The following is a 24922-nucleotide window of genomic DNA, read 5'->3' as shown; positions in this document are numbered from 1 at the left end:
TCCTATCTTCCCTGACCACTGAGCGTCAGCCGTAACGTCCCATCTTCCCTGACCACTGAACATCAGCCCGTACTGTCCTATCTTCCCTGACCACTGAACATCAGCCGTAACGTCCTATCTTCCCTGACCACTGAACATCAGCCCGTAACGTCCTATCTTCCCTGACCACTGAACATCAGCCGTACTGTCCTATCTTCCCTGACCACTGAACATCAGCCGTAACGTCCTATCTTCCCTGACCACCAGCCGTAACGTCCTATCTTCCCTGACCACTGAACATCAGCCGTAACGTCCTATCTTCCCTGACCACTGAACATCAGCCTTACTGTCCTATCTTCCCTGACCACTGAACATCAGCCGTACTGTCCTATCTTCCCTGACCACTGAACATCAAAGCCGTAACGTCCTATCTTCCCTGACCACTGAACATCAGCCGTAACGTCCTATCTTCCCTGACCACTGAACATCAGCCGTAACGTCCTATCTTCCCTGACCACTGAACATCAGCCGTACTGTCCTATCTTCCCTGACCACTGAACATCAGCCGTAACGTCCTATCTTCCCTGACCACTGAACATCAGCCGTAACGTCCTATCTTCCCTGACCACTGAACATCAGCCGTAACGTCCTATCTTCCCTGACCACTGAACGTCAGCCGTAACGTCCTATCTTCCCTGACCACTGAGCGTCAGCCGTACTGTCCTATCTTCCCTGACCACTGAACATCAGCCGTAACGTCCTATCTTCCCTGACCACTGAACATCAGCCGTAACGTCCTATCTTCCCTGACCACTGAACATCAGCCGTAACGTCCTATCTTCCCTGACCACTGAACATCAGCCGTAACGTCCTATCTTCCCTGACCACTGAACATCAGCCGTACTGTCCTATCTTCCCTGACCACTGAACATCAGCCGTAGCACGTCCTATCTTCCCTGACCACTGAACATCAGCCGTACTGTCCTATCTTCCCTGACCACTGAACATCAGCCGTACTGTCCTATCTTCCCTGACCACTGAACATCAGCCGTACTGTCCTATCTTCCCTGACCACTGAACATCAGCCGTACTGTCCTATCTTCCCTGACCACTGAACATCCAGCCGTACTTCTATAAAAGCTCTTCTCCTTTGCCAAGATATGCATGATCATTAAACGTGCACCGTGGGGCCTCCCGGGTGGCACAGTGGTTAAGGGCGCTGTACTGCAGCGCCAGCTGTGCCACCAGATACTCTGGGTTTGCGCCCAGGCTCTGTCGTAACTGGCCGCGACCGGGTGGTCCGGGGGCGGCGCACAATTGGCCTAAGCGTCGTTCGGGTTAGGGAGGGTTTGGCAGGTAGGGATATCCTTGTCTCATCGCGCACCAGTGACTCCTGTTGCGGGCCGGGCTCGATTCGCGCTAACCAAGGTTGCCAGGTGCACGGTGTTTCCTCCGACACATTGGTGTGGCTGGCTTCCCAGTTGGATGCGTGCTGTGTTAAGAAGCAGTGTGGCTTGGTTGGGTTGTGTATCGGAGGACGCATGACTTTCAACCTTCGTCTCTCCCGCGCCGTACGGGGTTGTAGCAATGAGACACGGTAGTAGCTACTAAACAATTGGATACCATGAAATTGGGGAGAAAAAGGGGTAAAAAAGAAAAAATGTGCACCTTGTGCTGCGGGAAAAAGGTCACTCTAAAATGTGTGGTTTTGTCAATGGAAATGGCATGTTGACTGCAGGAATGTCCACCAGAGCTGTTGCCGGAGAATTGCATTTACATTTCTCTACCACAAGCTGCCTCCTATGTCGTTTTAGAGAATTTGGCAGTATGTCCAACCGGCCTCACAACCGCAAACCATGTGTAACCACCCTACATGACCTCCACATCCGGCTTCTTCACCTGCGGGGCCCACGCTCCATCAGGTATATCTCACTGGTCAACCCCAAAGCCTTTCCTTCCAGTTCTCTGCTGCCAATGACTGGAACGAATTGCAAAAATCACAGAAGTTGGAGACTCACATCTCCCACAGTAACTTCAAGCAATGGCTGTCAGAGCAGCTTACTGATCGCTGCAGAGCCCATCTGTAAATAGCCCATCTGTAAATAGCCCATCCAACCAACTACATACCTCATCCCCATATTTGTTTTTGTTTTTTCTGCTCTTTTGCACACCAGTATTTCTACTTGCACATCCTCATCTGCACATCTATCACTCCAGTGTCAATTGCTAAATTATAATTACTTCGCCACTATGGCCAATTTATTGCCTTACCTTCTTACTAGATTTGCACACACTATACAAATGTTCTATTGTGTTATTGACTACGTGTGTTTATCCCATATGTAACTGTTGTTTTTTTGTCGCTCTGCTTTGCTTTATCTTGGCCAGGTTGCAGTTGTAAATGAGAGCTTGTTCTCAACTGGCCTAACTGGTTAAATAAAAAATAAAAGTCTGAGGGGGGTGGGTTTGAAGTTTTTTTGCATGTTGCGTTTATATTTTAGTCCAGTGTATTTCCAAATGTGTGTTCTCATGGCTCTCTTGTCCCTCTGCAGCAGACCTATGGTGAGCAATGCCCTAAACTATAGTATTGTAACTGTGTATTCCACCTCTCTGTATTTCAGTTCTACCTGCAGGACACTAAGAGTAGTAACGGGACGTTCATCAACAGCCAGCGTCTGAGTCGGGGGTCCGAGGAGAGTCCTCCCTGTGAGGTCCTCTCTGGTGACTTCATCCAGTTCGGTGTGGACGTCACAGAGAACACCCGTAAAGGTACACACCGATAATGTCTGCTGTACAGTTGAAGTTGGAAGTTTAAATACACTGAGGTTGGAGTCATTAAAACTAATTTTTCAACCACTCCACAAATTTCTTGTTAACAAACTATAGTTTTGGCAAGTCGGTTAGGACATCTACTTTGTTCATGACACAAGTCATTTTTCCAACAATTGTTTACAGACAGATTATTTCACTTATAATTCACTGTATCACAATTCCAGTGGGTCAGAAGTTTACATAAACTAGTTGACTGTGGCTTTAAACAGCTTGGAAAATTCCAGAAAAGTATGTCATGGCTTTAGAAGCTTTTGATGGGCTAATTGACATAATTTGAGTCAATTGGAGGGGTACCTGTGGATGTATTTCAAGGCCTACCTTCAAACTCAGTGCCTCTTTGCTTGATATCATGGGAAAATCAAAAGAAATCAGCCAAGACCTCAGAAAAAAAGTTGTAGACCTCCACAAGTCTGTTTCATCCTTGGGAGACATTTCCAAACGCCTGAAGGTACCACGTTCATCTGTACAAACAATAATACACAAGTATAAACACCATGGGACCACGCAGCTGTCATAACGCTCAGGAAGGGGACGCGTTCTGTCTCGTAGAGATAAACGTACTTTGGTGTGAAAAGTGCAAATCAATCCCAGAACTACAGTAAAGGACCTTGTGAAGATGCTGGAGGAAACCGTTACAAAAGTATCTATAGCCACAGTAAAACAAGTCCTATATCGACATAACCTGAAAGGCCGCTCAGCAAGGAAGAAGCCACTGCTCCAAAACCGCCATAAAAAAGCCAGACTACAGTTTGCAACTGCACATGGGGACAAATATCGTACTTTTTGGAGAATTGTCCTCTGGTCTGATGAAACAAAAATAGAACTATTTGGCCATAATGACCATCGTTATGTTTGGAGGAAAAAGGGGGAGTCTTGCAAGCGAAAGAACACCATCCCAACTGTGAAGCACGGGGGTGGCAGCATCATGTTGTGGGGGTGCTTTGCTGCAGGAGGGACTGGTGCACTTCACAAAATAGATGGCATAATGAGGACGGAAAAGTATGTGGAAGTTGAAGCTTGGTCACAAATGGGTCTTCCGGAATGGACAATGACCCCAAGCATACTTGGGGCGGCAGCGTAGCCAAGTGGTTTGAGCGTTGGACTAGTAACCGAAAGGTTGCAAGATCTATTCCCGAGCTGACAAGGTACAAATCTGTCATTCTGCCACTGAACAAGGCAGTTAACACATTGTTTCTAGACCATCATTGAAAATAAGAATTTGTTCTCAACTGACTTGGCTTAAGAACTGCAAAGTCAAGGTATTGGATTGGCATCACAAAGCCCTGACCTCAATCATATAGAACATTTGTAGTCAGAACTGAAAAGCATGTGTGAGCAAGGAGACCTACAAACCTGACTCAGTTACACCAGCTCTGTCAGGAGGAATTTAAATGTACCCAATTTATTGAAGGAAGCTTGCGGAAGGCTACCCGAAACGTTTGACCCAATTTAAACAATTTAAAGGCAATGCTACCAAATACTTATTGAGTGTATGTAAACTTCTGACCCACTGGGAATGTGATGAAAGACATTTATTTAGAATTCACTTAACCAGCATGGCTACCACTGCATTCTGCAGGGATACGCCATCCCATCTGATTTGGGCTTAGTGGGAATATAATTCGTTTTTCAACAGGACAATGACACATCTCCAGGCTGTGTAAGGGCTATTTGACCAATAAGGAGAGTGATGGAGTGCTGGATCATATGACCTGCCTCCACAATTCACTGACCTCAACTCAATTGAGAGGGGTTGGGATGAGTTGGACTGCAGAGTTAAGGAAAAGCAGCTAACAAGTTCTCAGCACATGTGAGAACTCCTTTAAGACAGTTGGAATTGCATTCCAGGTGAAGCTGGTTGAGAGAATGCCAAGAGTGTGCAAAGCTGTCAAAGGCAAAGGATGGCTACTTTGAAGAATCTCAAATATAAAATACATTTTGATTTGTTTAACACTTTTTTTGGTGCGTGTTATGCTGCTGGCCATTTTAAAATGCACGGTTAGGCTATGATGTAAGCATCTTTGCCGGGAGTCAAGGGTGTGTGTGTGTACACGTGCGCTCTCTGAGGAGAGGAGTGTTTTGGAGAGTTGACAGACTGCAGTAGTGTCTGATTGCAGCTGTGTTGAAATGAGAACACATGAAATGGCTGCTTTCTTCATGATGCAACAATAGCTTCTTAGCAACTCAACTACACTATATTAGCTTTTTGGTGCTATCCAGATTTCCATACCGTTTATGGACCATTCCAGGGTATACGATATTACCTAATGTGCACACAAGGGATGCTATTTTGGCAACAGGGATCTTGATCCAGGAGGGTTTAAATGTCTCTGCTGAAACCAAGAAGCTTGACATTAATATCTAGCCATTTAGCTAGCAAGTTAGCAAACCAAATGTATAGCAGGAGCCCTTAGCTGGATATAATTTAACACTTTTTAGATTTCTTATATAGTTACACTTCATAGTTATAAGCAGTTCTGTAGCATGCACACTGCCTCAAATGTATTTATTATTTTAAACGGTATTGTCAATTTTGAAATACCCCGGTGTATGTTTTAAACAGTATATTGCCCAAGCCTACACCATTTCATCACAGCTTCTTGGTAACTGATGGGTGAAGTCTGCATCAGTGTGGTTGTTTCTCACTATGAATAAATTAGCCAAGCCCAACATGGGTTGAAGTTGGAAGTTTACATACACCTTAATCAACTACATTTTAAACTCAGTTTTTCACAATTCCTGACATTTAATCCTAATAAAAATTCCTTGTTTTAGGTCCGTTAGGATCACCACTTTATTTTAAGAATGTGAAATGTCAGAATAATAATAGTGATTTTTTTCATCACATTTCCAGTGGGTCAGAAGTTTACATACACTCAATTAGTATTTGGTAGTATTGCCTTTAAATTGTTTAACTTGGGTCAAATGTATCGGGTAGCCTTCCACAAACTTCCCACAATAAGTTGGGTGAATTTTGACCAATTTCTCCTGACACAGCTGGTGGAACTGAGTCAGGTTTGTAGGCCTCCTTGCTCACACACGCTTACAGTTCTGCCCACACATTTCCTATAAGATTGCGGTCAGGGCTTTGTGATGGCCACTCCAATACCTTGACTTTGTTGTCCTGACGCCGTTTTGCCACAACTTTGGAAGTATGCTTGGGGTCATTGTCCATTTGGAAGACCCATTTGGGACCAAGCTTTAACTTCCTGACTGATGTCTTGAGATGTTGCTTCAATATATCCAAATAATTTCCTCCCTCATGGTGCCATCTATTTTGTGAAGTGCACCAGTCCCTCCTCCAGCAAAGCACCCCCACAACATGATGCTCCCACCCCGTGCTTCACGGTTGGGATGGTGTTCTTCGGCTTGCAAGCCTCCCCCATTTTCCTCCAAACATAACAATGGTCATTATGGTCAAACAGTTCTATTTTTGTTTCATCAGACCACAGGACATTTCTCCAAAAAGTACCATCTTTGTCCCCATGTGCAGTTGCAAACTAATAACATGTTTAACATTGTCATTGTGGAGTGTTGTGTAGACTGAAAATAACAATATAATCTTTTTTAGAATAAGGTTGTGATGTAACAAAATGTGGAGCACGTCAAGGGGTCTGAATACTTTCCGAATTTACTATAGGAATGGGTCGTGCCATGAGGGTGTATAATAACACGTGTGTTCTGTGGGTGTGTTGCAGTCACCCATGGCTGCGTCGTGTCTACAATCAAGCTGTTTCTACCGGACGGCATGGAGGCTCGGCGACGGTCAGAGTAAGTACTTAGTTACATTGGGAATACTAGTGAGGCAAACAACCAGGAAAACAGATAATTCCCGGTGTCTGCCCATTCTGCCCAGATGTAAAATACATTTTACACAGTCAAATATGATTCACCATGTACAGAATTCAGATTTTCTGTAACATGTAATTAACATTTATATCCAGAAAGTCATATTTCGTAACCTAATGCATCCGATTAATTTGCACCATCTCTGACAGAGACATTTTTCAGGATTTACATGTTGTGGTCGTCTGCTAAATTCTTTCTTTGTTTCGCAAAAAGTGAATTACATGAATTACATGGAGAAACATCTAAATTAACATGACACAAACTGAATTACATGGAGAAACATCTAAATTAACATGACACAAACTGAATTACATGGAGAAACATCTAAATTAACATGACACAAACTGAATTACGTGGAGAAACATCTATATTAACATGACACAAACTGAATTACGTGGAGAAACATCTATATTAACATGACACAAACTGAATTACATGGAGAAACATCTATATTAACATGACACAAACTGAATTACGTGGAGAAACATCTAAATTAACATGACACAAACTGAATTACATGGAGAAACATCTAAATTAACATGACACAAACTGAATTACGTGGAGAAACATCTAAATTAACATGACACAAACTGAATTACATGGAGAAACATCTAAATTAACATGACACAAACTGAATTACGTGGAGAAACATCTAAATTAACATGACACAAACTGAATTACGTGGAGAAACATCTATATTAACATGACACAAACTGAATTACGTGGAGAAACATCTAAATTAACATGACACAAACTGAATTACGTGGAGAAACATCTAAATTAACATGACACAAACTGAATTACGTGGAGAAACATCTATATTAACATGACACAAACTGAATTACGTGGAGAAACATCTAAATTAACATGACACAAACTGAATTACGTGGAGAAACATCTAAATTAACATGACACAAACTGAATTACGTGGAGAAACATCTAAATTAACATGACACAAACTGAATTACGTGGAGAAACATCTAAATTAACATGACACAAACTGAATTACGTGGAGAAACATCTAAATTAACATGACACAAACTGAATTACGTGGAGAAACATCTAAATTAACATGACACAAACTGAATTACGTGGAGAAACATCTATATTAACATGACACAAACTGAATTACGTGGAGAAACATCTAAATTAACATGACACAAACTGAATTACGTGGAGAAACATCTAAATTAACATGACACAAACTGAATTACGTGGAGAAACATCTATATTAACATGACACAAACTGAATTACGTGGAGAAACATCTAAATTAACATGACACAAACTGAATTACGTGGAGAAACATCTAAATTAACATGACACAAACTGAATTACGTGGAGAAACATCTAAATGAACATGACACAAACTGAATTACGTGGAGAAACATCTATATTAACGTGACACAAACTGAATTACGTGGAGAAACATCTATATTAACATGACACAAACTGAATTACGTGGAGAAACATCTATATTAACATGACACAAACTGAATTACGTGGAGAAACATCTAAATTAACATGACACAAACTGAATTACGTGGAGAAACATCTAAATTAACATGACACAAACTGAATTACGTGGAGAAACATCTAAATTAACATGACACAAACTGAATTACGTGGAGAAACATCTAAATTAACATGACACAAACTGAATTACGTGGAGAAACATCTATATTAACATGACACAAACTGAATTACGTGGAGAAACATCTATATTAACATGACACAAACTGAATTACGTGGAGAAACATCTATATTAACGTGACACAAACTGAATTACGTGGAGAAACATCTAATTAACATGACACAAACTGAATTCAGAAACATCTAAATTAACATGACAAAACTGAATTACGTGGAGAAAATCTATATTAACATGACACAAACTGAATTACGTGGAGAAACATCTATATTAACGTGACACAAACTGAATTACGTGGAGAAACATCTAAATTAACATGACACAAACTGAATTACATTGGAGAAACATCTAAAACAAACTGAATTACGAGAAACATCTAGATTAACATGACACAAACTGAATTACGTGGAGAAACATCTAAATTAACATGACACAAACTGAATTACAATGGAGAAACATCTATATTAACATGACACAAACTGAATTAGTGGAGAAACATCTAAATTAACATGACACAAACTGAATTACGTGGAGAAATCTAAATTAACATGACACAAACTGAATTAGAAACATCTAAATTAACATGACACAAACTGAATTACTGGAGAAACATCTAAATTAACATGACACAAACTGAATTCAGGAGAAACATCTATATTAACATGACACAAACTGAATTACGTGGAGAAACATCTATATTAACATGACACAAACTGAATTACATGGAGAAACATCTATATTAACATGACACAAACTGAATTACATGGAGAAACATCTATATTAACATGACACAAACTGAATTACCATCTATATTAACATGACACAAACTGAATTACGTGGAGAAACATCTATTTAACATGACACAAACTGAATTAACGTGGAGAAACATCTATATTAACATGACACAAACTGAATTACGTGGAGAAAATTATCTAAATTAACATGCACAAACTGAATTACATGGAGAAACATCTATATTAACATGACACAAACTGAATTACATGGAGAAACATCTATATTAACATGACACAAACTGAATTACGTGGAGAAACATCTATATTAACGTGACACAAACTGAATTACGTGGAGAAACATCTATATTAACGTGACACAAACTGAATTACGTGGAGAAACATCTATATTAACGTGACAAACTGAATTACGTGGAGAAACATCTATATTAACGTGACACAAACTGAATTACGTGGAGAAACATCTAAATTAACATGACACAAACTGAATTACACTGGAGAAACATCTATATTAACATGACACAAACTGAATTACATGGAGAAACATCTATATTAACGTGACACAAACTGAATTACGTGGAGAAACATCTATATTAACATGACACAAACTGAATTATGTGGAGAAACATCTATATTAACGTGACACAAACTGAATTACGTGGAGAAACATCTATATTAACGTGACACAAACTGAATTACGTGGGGGAAGAAACTCCCAATTCAACCTGACAAGCTGGATAACATGGAGGAAAAAAAACTGCCAATTGTGATGACTGCCTCGATTATGGAGCAACATTTGAAGTGGTATTTTTTACATTGGATAAAAGTAGAGACTCAGAGCTAGAAAATGGTATCGTACACTACAGTCGAGGAACAATGGGGAAAGTAATTCTGCCTTGATAGTTGATAAACTTGTAAGCCCACTTTTGAGAAAATGTCCTTTACATTTTTTGGTACACCTACTGGAGAGCTTTTTGTCTACACCCATTCAGCATCGTTCACACCCTCTTAAGCTTTAGCCCCACCCATCTCTTTAAGGATTCACATGTGAGGCTAAACGACCAAAGATTTCAAGACTAAAGGCTGGCTTATACTACGGGTGTGTTCATTCTGGAGTGCCAGTGTGTGCTCAGAGTGCATTCTGGGTGTTCGTAAACTCAGAGCTTTTCGCTCTCGGAGCATTCAGTGAGCACACTGGACGCTCTGGCTGTGGAGTAGGGTTGATCCCAGCGTTCTGACCTAACACTGGACGCTCTGGCTGAGGAGTAGGGTTGATCCCAGCGTTCTGACCTCACACTGGATGCTCTGGCTGAGGAGTAGGGTTGATCCCAGCGTTCTGACCTCACACTGGAGGAGTAGGGTTGATCGCTCTGGCTGAGGAGTAGGGTTGATCCCAGCATTCTGACCTCACACTGGACGCTCTGGCTGAGGAGTAGGGTTGATCCCAGCATTCTGACCTCACACTGGATGCTCTGGCTGAGGAGTAGGGTTGATCCCAGCATTCTGACCTCACACTGGACGCTCTGGCTGAGGAGTAGGGTTGATCCCAGCATTCTGACCTCACACTGGATGCTCTGGCTGAGGAGTAGGGTTGATCCCAGCGTTCAGACCTCACACTGGACGCTCTGGCTGAGGAAGGGTTGATCCCAGCATTCTGACCTCACACTGGATGCTCTGGCTGAGGAGTAGGGTTGATCCCAGCATTCTGACCTCACACTGGACACTCTGGCTGAGGAGTAGGGTTGATCCCAGCATTCAGACCTCACACTGGACGCTCTGGCTGAGGAGTAGGGTTGATCCCAGCGTTCAGACCTCACACTGGACTCTCTGGCTGAGGAGTAGGGTTGATCTGAGCGTTCAGACCTCACACTGGATGCTCTGGCTGAGGAGTAGGGTTGATCCCAGCGTTCAGACCTCACACTGGACTCTCTGGCTGAGGAGTAGGGTTGATCCCAGCATTCAGACCTCACACTGGACGCTCTGGCTGAGGAGTAGGGTTGATCCCAGCGTTCTGACCTCACACTGGACGCTCTGGCTGAGGAGTAGGGTTGATCCCAGCGTTCTGACCTCACACTGGACGCTCTGGCTGAGGAGTAGGGTTGATCCCAGCATTCAGACCTCACACTGGACGCTCTGGCTGAGGAGTAGGGTTGATCCCAGCATTCAGACCTCACACTGGACTCTCTGGCTGAGGAGTAGGGTTGATCTGAGCGTTCAGACCTCACACTGGATGCTCTGGCTGAGGAGTAGGGTTTATCCCAGCGTTCAGACCTCACACTGGACGCTCTGGCTGAGGAGTAGGGTTGATCCCAGCGTTCTGACCTCACACTGGACGCTCTGGCTGAGGAGTAGGGTTGATCCCAGCGTTCAGACCTCACACTGGATGCTCTGGCTGAGGAGTAGGGTTGATCCCAGCGTTCTGACCTCACACTGGATGCTCTGGCTGAGGAGTAGGGTTGATCCCAGCGTTCTGACCTCACACTGGACGCTCTGGCTGAGGAGTAGGGTTGATCTGAGCGTTCTGACCTCACACTGGATGCTCTGGCTGAGGAGTAGGGTTGATCCCAGCGTTCTGACCTCACACTGGACGCTCTGGCTGAGGAGTAGGGTTGATCCCAGCGTTCTGACCTCACACTGGACGCTCTGGCTGAGGAGTAGGGTTGATCCCAGCGTTCTGACCTCACACTGGACGCTCTGGCTGAGGAGTAGGGTTGATCTGAGCGTTCTGACCTCACACTGGACGCTCTGGCTGAGGAGTAGGGTTGATCCCAGCGTTCTGACCTCACACTGGACGCTCTGGCTGAGGAGTAGGGTTGATCTGATCGTTCTGACCTAACAGCACCCAAGCTAACTGGCTAACGTTTGCTAGCTACTTCCAGACAAATGACGGAACAGCTCACACTGACCATTTTACTCGCTCAAGCAGAGCTGGTTAACTGTTTTTACATTATCCGGAGGGTTGGTGACTGCAACTTTGCTGCTGGCAAAAATGTGAATTCATCTGGATAAGGTTTCCTCTCCTCTTAGAGCCCATCTGTATGAGGATGAGGTCTCTTCTTAGAGCCCATCTGTAGTACAGTAGACTGGATGAGGTCTCTTCTTAGAGCCCATCTGTAGTACAGTAGACTGGATGAGGTCTCTTCTTAGAGCCCATCTGTAGTATAGTAGACTGGATGAGGTCTCCTCTTAGAAGCCCACCTGTAGTACAGTAGACTGGATGAGGTCTCCTCTCCTCTTAGAGCCCATCTGTAGTACAGTAGACTGGATGAAGTCTCTTCTTAGAGCCCATCTGACTGGATGTACAGAGCCCATCTAGACTGGATGGATGATGTCTCCTCTCCTCTTATACAGCCCATCTGTAGTACAGTAGACTGGATGAGGTCTCCTCTTAGAGCCCATCTGTAGTACAGTAGACTAGATGAGGTCTCCTCTTAGAAGCCCACCTGTAGTACAGTAGACTGGATGAGGTCTCCTCTCCTCTTAGAGCCCATCTGTAGTACAGTAGACTGGATGAAGTCTCTTCTTAGAGCCCACCTGTAGTACAGTAGACTGGATGAGGTATCCTCTTAGAGCCCATCTGTAGTACTGTAGAGTGGATGATGTCTCCTCTCCTCATTAACATCTGCCCATGTGTATGTGACAAATAAATTTGATTTGATTTGGATGAGGTCTCCTCTTAGAGCCCATCTGTAGTACAGTAGACTGTTTAAGGTTGTGTGTATGTTTGCTTGTCTTTGCAAGGTGTGTGTGTGGTTATGGGACACATGGCTTCCCCACAGAATGTTTGGCAGACCAGACCTCTCGCTCCCCCTCTCTCTCTCTCTTCATCTCTCTCTCTTCATCTCTCTCTTCCCCTCTCTTCTCTCTTTCTCTTCTCTCTTCTCTCTCTCTCTTCTCTCTTTCTCTTCTCTCTTTCTCTTCTCTCTCTTTCTCTTCTCTCTCTTCCTCTCTCTCTCTTCTCTCTTTCTCTTCTCTCTTTCTCTTCTCTCTCTCTCTTCTCTCTTTCTCTTCTCTCTCTCTCTCTCTCTCTCTCTCTCTCTCTCTCTCTCTCTCTCTCTCTTCTCTCTTCTTCTTCTCTCTTCTCTCTCTCTCTCTTCTCTCTCTCTTCTCTCTCTCTCCTCTTCTTCTCTTGTTTCCCTTGGCTCCATCACAGGAGATGTCTGATTTGCCAACTGTAACCACATGGAAACAGTGGAAACAGGCCAGCCACTTAGACCATGCTTCAGACATCCTTCAGCAGCGGGTTGTAGTCAGCCAGCCAGCAGGTTATGGAGTAGAGAGAAATCATACCCACACAGGACCGCAATCTATAAAGACTTTTATGACATGAGCCTCAGGAAAACCATGTGTTGTTGTTGGTTTAATTATTTATTTACCTGTTAACTAAATAATAACATAGAATAAAAATACACCCTTAATACATGAGAAAAAGGTCCCTAGCGGACTTACACAATGAGAGGGAGAGAGAAAAGAGAGACTTATCATTGATACATTTTAGAAACTATTCTCACAGTAATCATATACCTTGCACACGAACCACCACCTGTTTTGAAGTAAGAAATCATGAATGTATTTAACGTTACGTGTGAATGCTATTGTTCTGTGTTTATCTCTGTCGGAACCAGCCCTTAGGAAGGTTGTTGGCCTTTCAGCTGCACACTTGTATGGCTCTGATTGTCCTAAAGGGGTCTTTCCTGTCTTCTACTGTTGTTCACTCTGGAAAATAGCTAGCCAGCCATGTTTGACGGTTCCCATTGGTGTTAAGAGTAGTAGGATGGTCCAACTTAAATTCCCTTTTCTAGACTTAGAACAGCTAATCAGCCGTACCAGTGATTGTCCGAGATGGGAGTTCTCTCCACCTCGGGTTGATAGTCAGAGTTTGAACCACTTTACACGTGCAGTTGCAGCCTGGCGATGTTCTGGTCTAGTCTGGGAGGTGAATTTATTTTCTAAACCTCGTGTTGAGGTTCAAAGTTCCAACCATTTCAAACGTGTAGTCTCTTCTGGTCTAATGTTTAATTCCTTTTATGCACTCTGGCTGAAGGGGACTGCTCTATCCGTCTGACACGCTCTCTGACCTCACTCGGGACGTGGCTACTTATGCACAGTTTTAGGAGATAGATTATCTCATGGCTTCTAAAATCACATTCCTTTTTTAACAAGAATACTTTAACAGTTTCCCATATTTTATATACAATGTTAAGGATGGAAACTTGACAGATAGGCTTTTAGTTTTAGAAATATTTAGGGCTAACTTACTCCTTGCCACCCATTCTAAAACTAACTGCAGCTCTTTGTTGAGTTTTGCAGTCATATCAGTCACTGCAGAAGCTGAAGTGTATAGTGTTGAGTCATCCACATACATAGACACTCTGGCTTTACTCCGTCAGTGGCATGTCGTTAGTAAAATTGAAAAAAAGCATGGGGCCTAAACAGCTACTCTGTGGAATTCCTGATTCTAACTGGATTACATTTGAGAGGCTTCCATTGAAGAAGAATGTTCTGTGAAACATGTAACTCTTTATCCACATTATAGAGTTACCTCTGCTGCAGAGGATACGTTCATTAGTTACCAGCTTCAGAAATTGCAGCCCAAATAAATATTTCATAGTTCAAGTAACAGACACATCTCAACATCAACTGTTTCAGAGGAGACTGCGTGAATCAGACCTTCATGGTCGAATTGATGCAAAGAAACCACTACTAAAGGACACCAATAAGAAGAGACTTGCTTGGGCCAAGAAACGTGAGCGATGGACATTAGACCAGTGGAAATGTGTCCTTTTGGTCTGTAGTCCAAATGGGTGATTTTCATCTTTGTGAGACTCTGTGTGGGTGAGCTGATATCCACATGTGAATTTCCCACTGTGAAGCATGGAGGAGAAGGTGTGATGTTGTGGGGGTGCTTTGCTGTGAGTGATTTATTTAGAATTCAAGGCACACTTAACCAGCAGGCTACCACAGCATTCTCTAGCGATACGCCATCCGGTTTGGACTTAGTGGGACTGTCATTTGTTTTTCAGCAGAACAATGACCCAACACCGTTTCAGGCTGTGTAAGGGCTATTTTTACTAAGATGGAGAGTGATGGAGTGCTGCATCAGATGACAAGGCCTCCACAATCCCCCACCTCAACCAATTTGAGATGGTTTGGGATGAGTTGGACTGCAGAGTGAAGGAAAAGCAGCCATCAAGCGCGGGAACTCCTTCAAGACTGTTGGAATTCCTGGTGAAGCTGGTTGAGAGAAGGCCAAGAGTGTGCAAAGGGTGGTTGTTTGAAGAATGTCAAATATAAAATATATTTTGATTTGTTTTACACTTTTTTTGGTTACATGATTCCATATGTGTTAGTTAATAGTTTTGATGTCTTCACTATTAATCTACAATGTGGAAGAAAAAAAAGAAGAAAAATCCTTGAATGAGTAGGTGTTCTAAAACTTTAGACCGGTAGTGTTTCAAACAGACCACCATGGTCCCTGTGTTCAAGAAGGTAACCTGCCAAAATGATTTCCGCCCTGTAGCACTCACGTCATGAAGTGCTTTGAAAGGCAGGTCACGGCCCACATCAACACCATCATGCCGGAAACCCTGGACCCACTCCAATTAGCATACCGCCCCAACAGATCGTCAGATTACGCAATCTCAATCGCACTCCGCACTGCCCGTTCCCACCTGACCTGGACAAAAGGAACAACGACGTGAGAATGCTGTTAATTGACTACAGCTCAGCATTCAGCATTAGTTCCACCAAACCTTATCACTAAGCTAAGGACCCTGGGACTAAACACCTCAGTCTGCAAATGGAGGGCCGTACAGGCCCCTATTAACATCGACTGGGCTGAAGTGGAGCGGGTCGTGGAGCGGGTCGAGAGTTTCAAGTTCCTTGGTGTCCACATCACCAACAAACTATCATTGTCCAATCATACCAAGACAGCTGTGAAGAGGGCACAACAAAACCTATTCCCCCTCAGGAGACTGAAAAGATTTGGCATGGGTCCCCAGATCATCAAAGTTCTTCAGCTGCACCATGGAGAGCATCCTGACCGCTTGCATCACTGCCTGGTACTGCAACTGCTCGGGCGCCGACCGCAAGACACTGCAGAGGGTAGGGCGTACGGCCCAGTACATCACTGGGGCCAAGCTTCCTGACATCCGGGACAACTATACCAGGCGGTGTCAGAGGAAGGCCCAAGAAATTGTCGGAGACTCCAGTCACCCAAGTCATAGACTGTTCTCTCTGCTACCGCACGGCAAGCGGTACCAGAGCGCCAAGTCTAGGACCAAAAGGCTCCTTAACAGCTTCTACCCCCAAGCCATAAGAATGTTGATTAAATGTTGGCCATTCATTAAATGGCCACCTAGACTATTTACATATATTTACTGACCCTTCCCCCTCCCCTCCTCCCCCCTTTGTTTTTACACTGCTGCTACTCACTGTTTATAATGAATGGATAGAGAACCAGAGCTGTTTTGCTATTCGCTGTTATTATCCATTATCTATGCATAGTCACTACAAATTACCTCAACTAACCTGTACCCCCACACATTGACTCTGTACCGGAAACCCTGTATATACAGTTGAAGTTGGAAGTTTACATACACCTTAGCCAAGTACGTTTAAACTCATTTTTTCACAATTCCTGGCATTTAATCCTAGTCAAGTAAAGTTTTCTGTCTTAGGTCAGTTAGGATCACCACTTTATTTTAAGAATGTGAAATGTCAGAATAATAGTAGAGTGATTTTATTTATTTCATCACATTCCCAGTGGGTCAGAAGTTTACATACACTCAATAGTATTTGGTAGCATTGCTTTTAAATTGATTAACTTGGGTCAAACGTTTCGGGTAGCCTTCCACAAGCTTCCCACAATAAGTTGGGTGAATTGTGGCCCATTCCTCCTGACAGAGCTGGTGTAACGGAGTCAGATTTGTAGGCCTCCTTGCTCACACACGCTTACAGTTCTGCCCACACATTTCCTATATGATTGAGGTCAGGGCTTTGTGATGCAGTGGCTTGTGAGGCCGGTTGGACGTACTGCCAAATTCTCTAAAACGACATTTGAGGCGGCTTATGGTAGAGAAATGAACATTCAATGCTCTGGTGGACATTCCTGCAGTCAGCATGCCAATTGCATGTTCCCTAAATTTGAGACATCTGTGGCATTGTGTTCTGTGACAATTGAGTGGTATTTTACTGTTCGCAGCACAGGTTCACCTATGTAATGATCATGCTGTTTAATCACTGGAAAAATGTTTGCAAAGGAGAAATGCTCACTAACAGGGATGTAAAGAAATGCACAGAATGTGAGAGAAATTCCCTTTTTGTGCATTTGGACCATTTCTGGGATCTTTTTATTTCAGCTCATGAAACAACACTTTACATGTTGCGTTTTCTATTTTAGTTCTGCCATTCAGACACAGACTGTTATGTTAAACGTTGAATTACTGTTGTATGTTATAGAGGTAGACCGATTATTGGAGGACCAAAAAAAGCAGAATAATCGGCTGATTATTTTTTTTATTTGTAATAATGATAATTACAACAATACTAAATTAACTCTTATTTCAACGTACAGTGCCTTGCGAAAGTATTCGGCCCCCTTGAACTTTGCGACCTTTTGCCACATTTCAGGCTTCAAACATAAAGATATAAAACTGTATTTTTTGTGAAGAATCAACAACAAGTGGGACACAATCATGAAGTGGAACGACATTTATTGGATATGTCAAACTTTTTTAACAAATCAAAAACTGAAAAATTGGGCGTGCAAACTTATTCAGCCCCCTTAAGTTAATACTTTGTAGCGCCACCTTTTGCTGCGATTACAGCTGTAAGTCGCTTGGGGTATGTCTCTATCAGTTTTGCACATCGAGAGACTGAATTTTTTTCCCATTCCTCTGAATATTTTCCCCATTCCTCCTTGCAAAACAGCTCGAGCTCAGTGAGGTTGGATGGAGAGCATTTGTGAACAGCAGTTTTCAGTTCTTTCCACAGATTCTCGATTGGATTCAGGTCTGGACTTTGACTTGGCCATTCTAACACCTGGATATGTTTATTTTTGAACCATTCCATTGTAGATTTTGCTTTATGTTTTGGATCATTGTCTTGTTGGAAGACAAATCTCCGTCCCAGTCTCAGATCTTTTGCAGACTCCATCTTCCAGAATGGTCCTGTATTTGGCTCCATCCATCTTCCCTGTCCCTGCTGAAGAAAAGCAGGCCCAAACCATGATGCTGCCACCACCATGTTTGACAGTGGGTATGGTATGTTCAGGGTGATGAGCTGTGTTGCTTTTACGCCAAACATAACGTTTTGCATTGTTGCCAAAAAGTTCAATTTTGGTTTCATCTGAACAGAGCACCTTCTTCCACATGTTTGGTGTGTCTCCCAGGTGGCTTGTGGCAAACTTTAAACAACACTTTTTATGGATATCTTTAAGAAATGGCTTTCTTCTTGCCACTCTTCCATAAAGGCCAGATTTGTGCAATATACGACTGATTGTTGTCCTATGGACAGAGTCTCCCACCTCAGCTGTAGATCTCTGCAGTTCATCCAGAGTGATCATGGGCCTCTTGGCTGCATCTCTGATCAGTCTTCTCCTTGTATGAGCTGAAAGTTTAGAGGGACGGCCAGGTCTTCGTAGATTTGCAGTGGTCTGATACTCCTTCCATTTCAATATTATCGCTTGCACAGTGCTCCTTGGGATGTTTAAAGCTTGGGAAATCTTTTTGTATCCAAATCCGGCTTTAAACTTCTTCACAACAGTATCTCGGACCTGCCTGGTGTGTTCCTTGTTCTTCATGATGCTCTCTGCGCTTTTAACGGACCTCTGAGACTATCACAGTGCAGGTGCATTTATACGGAGACTTGATTACACACAGGTGGATTGTATTTATCATCATTAGTCATTTAGGTCAACATTGGATCATTCAGAGATCCTCACTGAACTTCTGGAGAGAGTTTGCTGCACTGAAAGTAAAGGGGCTGAATAATTTTGCACGCCCATTTTTTCAGTTTTTGATTTGTTAAAAAAGTTTGAAATACCCAATAAATGTCATTCCACTTCATGATTGTGTCCCACTTGTTGTTGATTCTGCACAAAAAAATACAGTTTTATATCTTTATGTTTGAAGCCTGAAATGTGGCAAAAGGTCGCAAAGTTCAAGGGGGCCGAATACTTTCGCAAGGCACTGTAATATAATACATCAATACAAATCAATTTAGCCTCAAATAAATAATGAAACATGTTCAATTTTATTTAAATAAGGCAAAAACAAAGTGTTGCTCAGAACATGAGAAGATATGAAAGCTCGCGGTTCCTTTTAACATGAGTCTTCAATATTCCCAGTTAAGAAGGTTGTAGTTATTATAGGAATTATAGGACTATTTCTCTCTATACCATTTGTATTTCATGAACCTTTGACTATTGAATGTTCTTATAGGCACTTTAGTATTGCCAGTGTAACAGTATAGCTCCCGTCGCTCTCCTCGCTCCTACCTGGCGGTTCAAACTGTTGCATATACCCTGACTCTGCGTGCAATGAATGCAAGAGAAGTGACACAATTTCGCCTGGTTAATATTGCCTGCTAACCTGTATTTATTTCAGCTAAATATGCAGGTTTAAAAATGTATACTTCTGTGTATTGATTTTTTAGAAAGGCATTGATGTTTATGGTTAGTAACAAAGACGGTCCTTTTTCTGCGAATGCGCACCGCATCGATTATATGCAATGCAGGACACGCTTGATAAACTAGTAATATCATCAACCATGTGTAGTTACCTAGTGATTATGATTGATTGATTGTTTTTTATAAGATAAGTTTAATGCAAGCTAGCAACTTACCTTGGCTTCTTACTGCATTCGCGTAACAGGCAGGCTCCTTGTGTAGTGCCATGAGAGGCAGGTGGTTAGAGCGTTAGACTAGTTAACTGTAAGGTTGCAAGATTGAATCCCCGAGCTGACAAGGTAAAAATCTGTCGTTCTGCCCCTGAACAAGGCAGTTAACCCACCGTTCCAAGGCAGTCATTGAAAATAATAACGTGTTCTTAACTGACTTGCCTAGTTAAATAAAGGTGTAAAAAAACATTTTAAAATGTCCAAATCGGTGTACAAAAATACCGATTTCCGATTGTTATGAAAACTTGAAATTGCCCCTAATTAATCAGCCATTCCGATTAATCGGTCGACCTCTAGTATGTTATAAACTGTTGAATGAGCTTTATCCTCCTTCTGAACTGAACTCTGATCTCTGTCCTCTCCACAGTGTCATCCAAGCACCTTTACCACTTCCTATTGATAAGGTAGGCGGATTCGTCTGTCTGTCTGTCCGTCCGTCTGTGGTGACAGGTGTGTGTGTGTTTGAGATGTGCACCTTGTCTGCATCAGACGTATGTTTGTTGTTGTTGAAACGCTGAAACCTGAACGACAGACCTCAGTTTAAATCTGCTTTGAAATACTTTTATTTTGGATTCTACGGCTCTGTTGGGCTAAATTGTTGTGAGCGCTACTGTCTGTCCCGGGATCCTGCCAGTTTCTGCATAGGGGGAGAGACGTGAAAGCCTGTCTGACTCGCCGGTCTCTAATGGAGATCGTTATTGAACGTTTCCAGCGCTGCAGGAGATGTGTTTACCTTGCTTTGTTCCGGAACAATGTGGACCGCGCTGACTTTCAATGTAGTAACTACTTGCTTGCAGAGGACTATGTGAGGAAAGTGGCTAATCTTAGCAAGCAAGTAGCAATCCTACACAAGCTACTGGGGAACCCATGCCTGCATACTTTTTCTTTTACCCCAGTAGCCGGATGCCGCTCTGGTCTGGTGGAAGTTTCACCGCCGTGTCGGCTCACTACAGCCAACTGGCTGGCAGGGTTCCATCCCCAAAGGGGGCTCCCCCCCTTTGAACGGAGCTGTTCTCCACCCAACCAACCAGTCATGGAGGTACGTCACTCGCTTTGGAAGTCGAAGAAAGCATCCTCTGGCAACGGGGGGCCCTTGATCCAGAGGTTCTGGCGCCTTCTTCCTTGTAGGCTTCCAATTCAAGATCGGATCCGGAGGTGCCTGCGTCTTCGTCCTCGGGTGTGTCTCCTTCTCCGGTGACTTCTACCTCGGGTTCAGATCCTCTGAGTTCCCAGCCTCACCAGACCGCGAGGCTTCCTGAGAGACCGGCCCATTCAACATCACCAGCTGTCATCATAGTCAGCTCTATGGTGAGAAACATCTCGGTCCCCAAGGCAATAACACTGTGCTACCCAGGAGCACGAGTACATAACAAGGCTGCTTCCGACTGTTCTACCCCGGTTTCCTGGATCGTTTGACATGGACTGATTTTAGCACTAAAAGACAACACAAAAAGGCCAATAACTTCAGGTCCAATACCCTCGTTGGGCCGCGGGTGTGAAAGATTCAGCAAACTGCTGGTGTTACACATCTGGCTGAAAGACTACTGTAGCTCTGTAGACTACTGTAGCTCTGTAGACTACTGTAGCTCTGTAGACTACTGTAGCTCTGTAGACTACTGTAGCTCTGTAGACTACTGTAGCTCTGTAGACTACTGTAGCTCTGTGGACTACTGTAGCTCTGTAGACTACTGTAGCTCTGTGGACTACTGTAGCTCTGTGGACTACTGTAGCTCTGTGGACTACTGTAGCTCTGTGGACTACTGTAGCTCTGTGGACTACTGTAGCTCTGTGGACTACTGTAGCTCTGTGGACTACTGTAGCTCTGTGGACTACTGTAGCTCTGTGGACTACTGTAGCTCTGTGGACTACTGTAGCTCTGCTGGACTCCCTTTTATAGATAACTTTGACACCTTCTGACATGCCAGCAACAAATGCTGACGCCACATCCAAGTATATATCGGACCAAATTATGAAAGACAAGAATTGTACTTTTGAATTCCGTAAAGTCAGTGTGGAAAAGGTGAAAAAATTGTCTATCAACTATGACAAGCCACCGGGGTCTGACAATCTGGATGGATAATTACTGAGGATAATAGAGGACGATATTGCCACTCCTATTTGCCTCATCTTCAATTTAAGCCGACTAGAAAGTGTTTGCCCTCAGGTCTAGAGGGAAATTAGTCATTCCACTACCCAAGAATAGTAAAGCCCCCTTTATTGGCTCAAGTAGCCGACCAATCAGCCTGTTACCAACCCTTAGTAAACTTCTAGAAAACATTGTTTGACCAGATACAATGCTATTTCACAGTAAACAAATTGACAACAGACATTTTTAGCACGCTTATAGGGAAGGACACTCAACAAGCACAGCACTTAAACAATTTATTTTTATTTTTTATTTTATTTCACCTTTATTTAACCAGGTAGGCAAGTTGAGAACAAGTTCTCATTTACAATTGCGACCTGGCCAAGATAAAGCAAAGCAAAGCAGTTCGACACATACAACGACACAGAGTTACACATGGAGTAAAACAAACATACAGTCAATAATACAGTATAAACAAGTCTATATTCGATGTGAGCAAATGAGGTGAGATAAGGGAGGTAAAGGCAAAAAAGGCCATGGTGGCAAAGTAAATACAATATAGCAAGGAAAACACTGGAATGGTAGATTTGCAATGGAAGAATGTGCAAAGTAGAAATAAAAATAATGGTGTGCAAAGGAGCAAAATAAATTAATAAATTAAATACAGTAGGGAAAGAGGTAGTTGTTTGGGCTAAATTATAGGTGGGCTATGTTCAGGTGCAGTAATCTGTGAGCTGCTCTGACAGTTGGTGCTTAAAGCTAGTGAGGGAGATAAGTGTTTCCAGTTTCAGAGATTTTTGTAGTTCGTTCCAGTCATTGGTAACAGAGAACTGGAAGGAGAGGCGGCCAAAGAAAGAATTGGTTTTGGGGGTGACTAGAGAGATATACCTGCTGGAGCGTGTGCTACAGGTGGGAGATGCTATGGTGACCAGCGAGCTGAGATAAGGGGGGACTTTACCTAGCAGGGTCTTGTAGATGACATGGAGCCAGTGGGTTTGGCGAAGAGTATGAAGCCAGCCAACGAGAGCGTACAGGTTGCAATGGTCGGTAGTATATGGGGAATCATGAATTCCCCAGGGCAGCTCTCTAGGCCCCTTTTTCAATTTTTACTAACAACATGCCTCTGGCTTTGAGTAAAGCCAGTGTCTATGTATGCGGATGACTCAAAACTATACACGTCAGCTACTACAGCAACTAAAATGACTGCAACACTTAAAGAGCTGCAGGTAGTTTCAGAATGGTTGGCAGGGAATAAATTAGTCCTAAATATTTCAAAAACTAAAAGCATTGTATTAGGGATAAATCATTCACTAAACCCTAAATCTCAACTAAATCTTGTAATAAATAATGTGGAAATTGAGCTAGTTGAGGTGACTAAACTGCTTGGAGTAATGCTGGATTGTAAACTGTCCTTTTCAAAACATATTGATTCAACTTTAGATAAGGGTGATATGGGGAGAAGTCTGTCCTTAATAAAGCCCTACTCTGCCTTAACAGCACTATCAACAAGGCAGGTCCTGCAGGCCTAGTTTTATTCTCACATCTGGACTACTGTTCAATCATGTGGTCAGGTGCTACAAATAGGGACTTTTGGAATTGGCTCAGATCAGGGCAGCACGGCTGGTCCTTGGATGTACACATATAGCTAATGTTAATCATATGCATGTCTCCTGGCTCAGAGTGGAGGAGAGATTGACTTCATCACTACTTGTATTTGTGAGAGGTATTGACATGTTGAAAGCACAGAGCTGTCTGTTTAAACGACTATCACACAGCTCAGACACCCAAGCATACCCCACAAGACATGCCACCAGAGGTCTCTTCACAGTCCCCAAGTCCAGAGCAGACTATGGGAGGCGCACAGTACTACATAGAACCATAACTACATGGAACTCTATTCCACAGTACTACATAGAACCATAACTACATGGAACGCTGTTCCACATCAAGTAACTCATGCAAACAGTAAAATCAGCCTTGTGGAACTGCAGGGACAGTGAAGTAACACATAGGCACAGACGCATTCACACGCACACGATAACATAGGCACTATACACACACGTACACATGTATTTTTTGTTGGAGATATGTGATAGTGGCCTATGAGCCTGAGGACACACACCCTGTGTGTTGTGAAATCTGTTTTGAATATATTGTATTGTTTTTTAAAATTGTTTAACTGCCTTAATTTTGCCGGAACCCAGGAAGAGAAGCTGCTGCCTTGACAGGAACTAATGGGGATCCATAATAAACCCCAGGAAGAGTAGCTGCTGCCTTGGCAGGAACTAATGGGGATCCATAATAAACCCCAGGAAGAGTAGCTGCTGCCTTGGCAGGAACTAATGGAGATCCGTAATAAACCCCAGGAAGAGTAGCCGCTGCCTTGGCAGGAACTAATGGGGATCCATAATAAACCCCAGGAAGAGTAGCTGCTGCCTTGACAGGAACTAATGGGGATCCATAATAAACCCCAGGAAGAGTAGCTGCTGCCTTGGCAGGAACTAATGGGGATCCATAATAAACCACCGGGAAGAGTAGCTGCTGCCTTGACAGGAACTATCCATGGGGATCCATAATGGGGATCCAAAAACCCCAGGAAGAGTAGCTGCTGCCTTGGCAGGAACTAATGGGGATCCATAATAAACCCCAGGAAGAGTAGCTGCTGCCTTGGCAGGAACTAATGGGGATCCATAATAAACCCCAGGAAGAGTAGCTGCTGCCTTGACAGGAACTAATGGGGATCCATCACAAACTCTCCATTCTCTTGTCATTGTGTGAACAAGCACCACATGACTGCGGACTACCGTTAAGTTTCTTCATGAAACATTTGACAGTTGAAGTGTAGAACGCAATCTAATCTCCTAACGTGTTGCAC

General features: G+C 43.2%; 1 protein-coding gene across 1 annotated transcript in view; it reads left to right on the top strand.

Annotated features, from left to right (window-relative positions):
- LOC135540443 (sarcolemmal membrane-associated protein-like) overlaps window positions 1–24922 on the top strand; it is a 147829-nt gene that overhangs the window by 17371 nt on the left and 105536 nt on the right. The window contains 3 exon segments of the mRNA XM_064967071.1: window positions 2601–2748; window positions 6510–6582; window positions 20329–20373. Of these exon segments, the coding sequence (XP_064823143.1) occupies window positions 2601–2748; window positions 6510–6582; window positions 20329–20373 (266 nt within the window).

Source organism: Oncorhynchus masou, chromosome 5, assembly GCF_036934945.1.
Source record: "Oncorhynchus masou masou isolate Uvic2021 chromosome 5, UVic_Omas_1.1, whole genome shotgun sequence".
In the NCBI taxonomy this organism is placed as follows: domain Eukaryota; kingdom Metazoa; phylum Chordata; class Actinopteri; order Salmoniformes; family Salmonidae; genus Oncorhynchus; species Oncorhynchus masou.
This window is presented reverse-complemented; position numbering and strand designations above follow the sequence as displayed.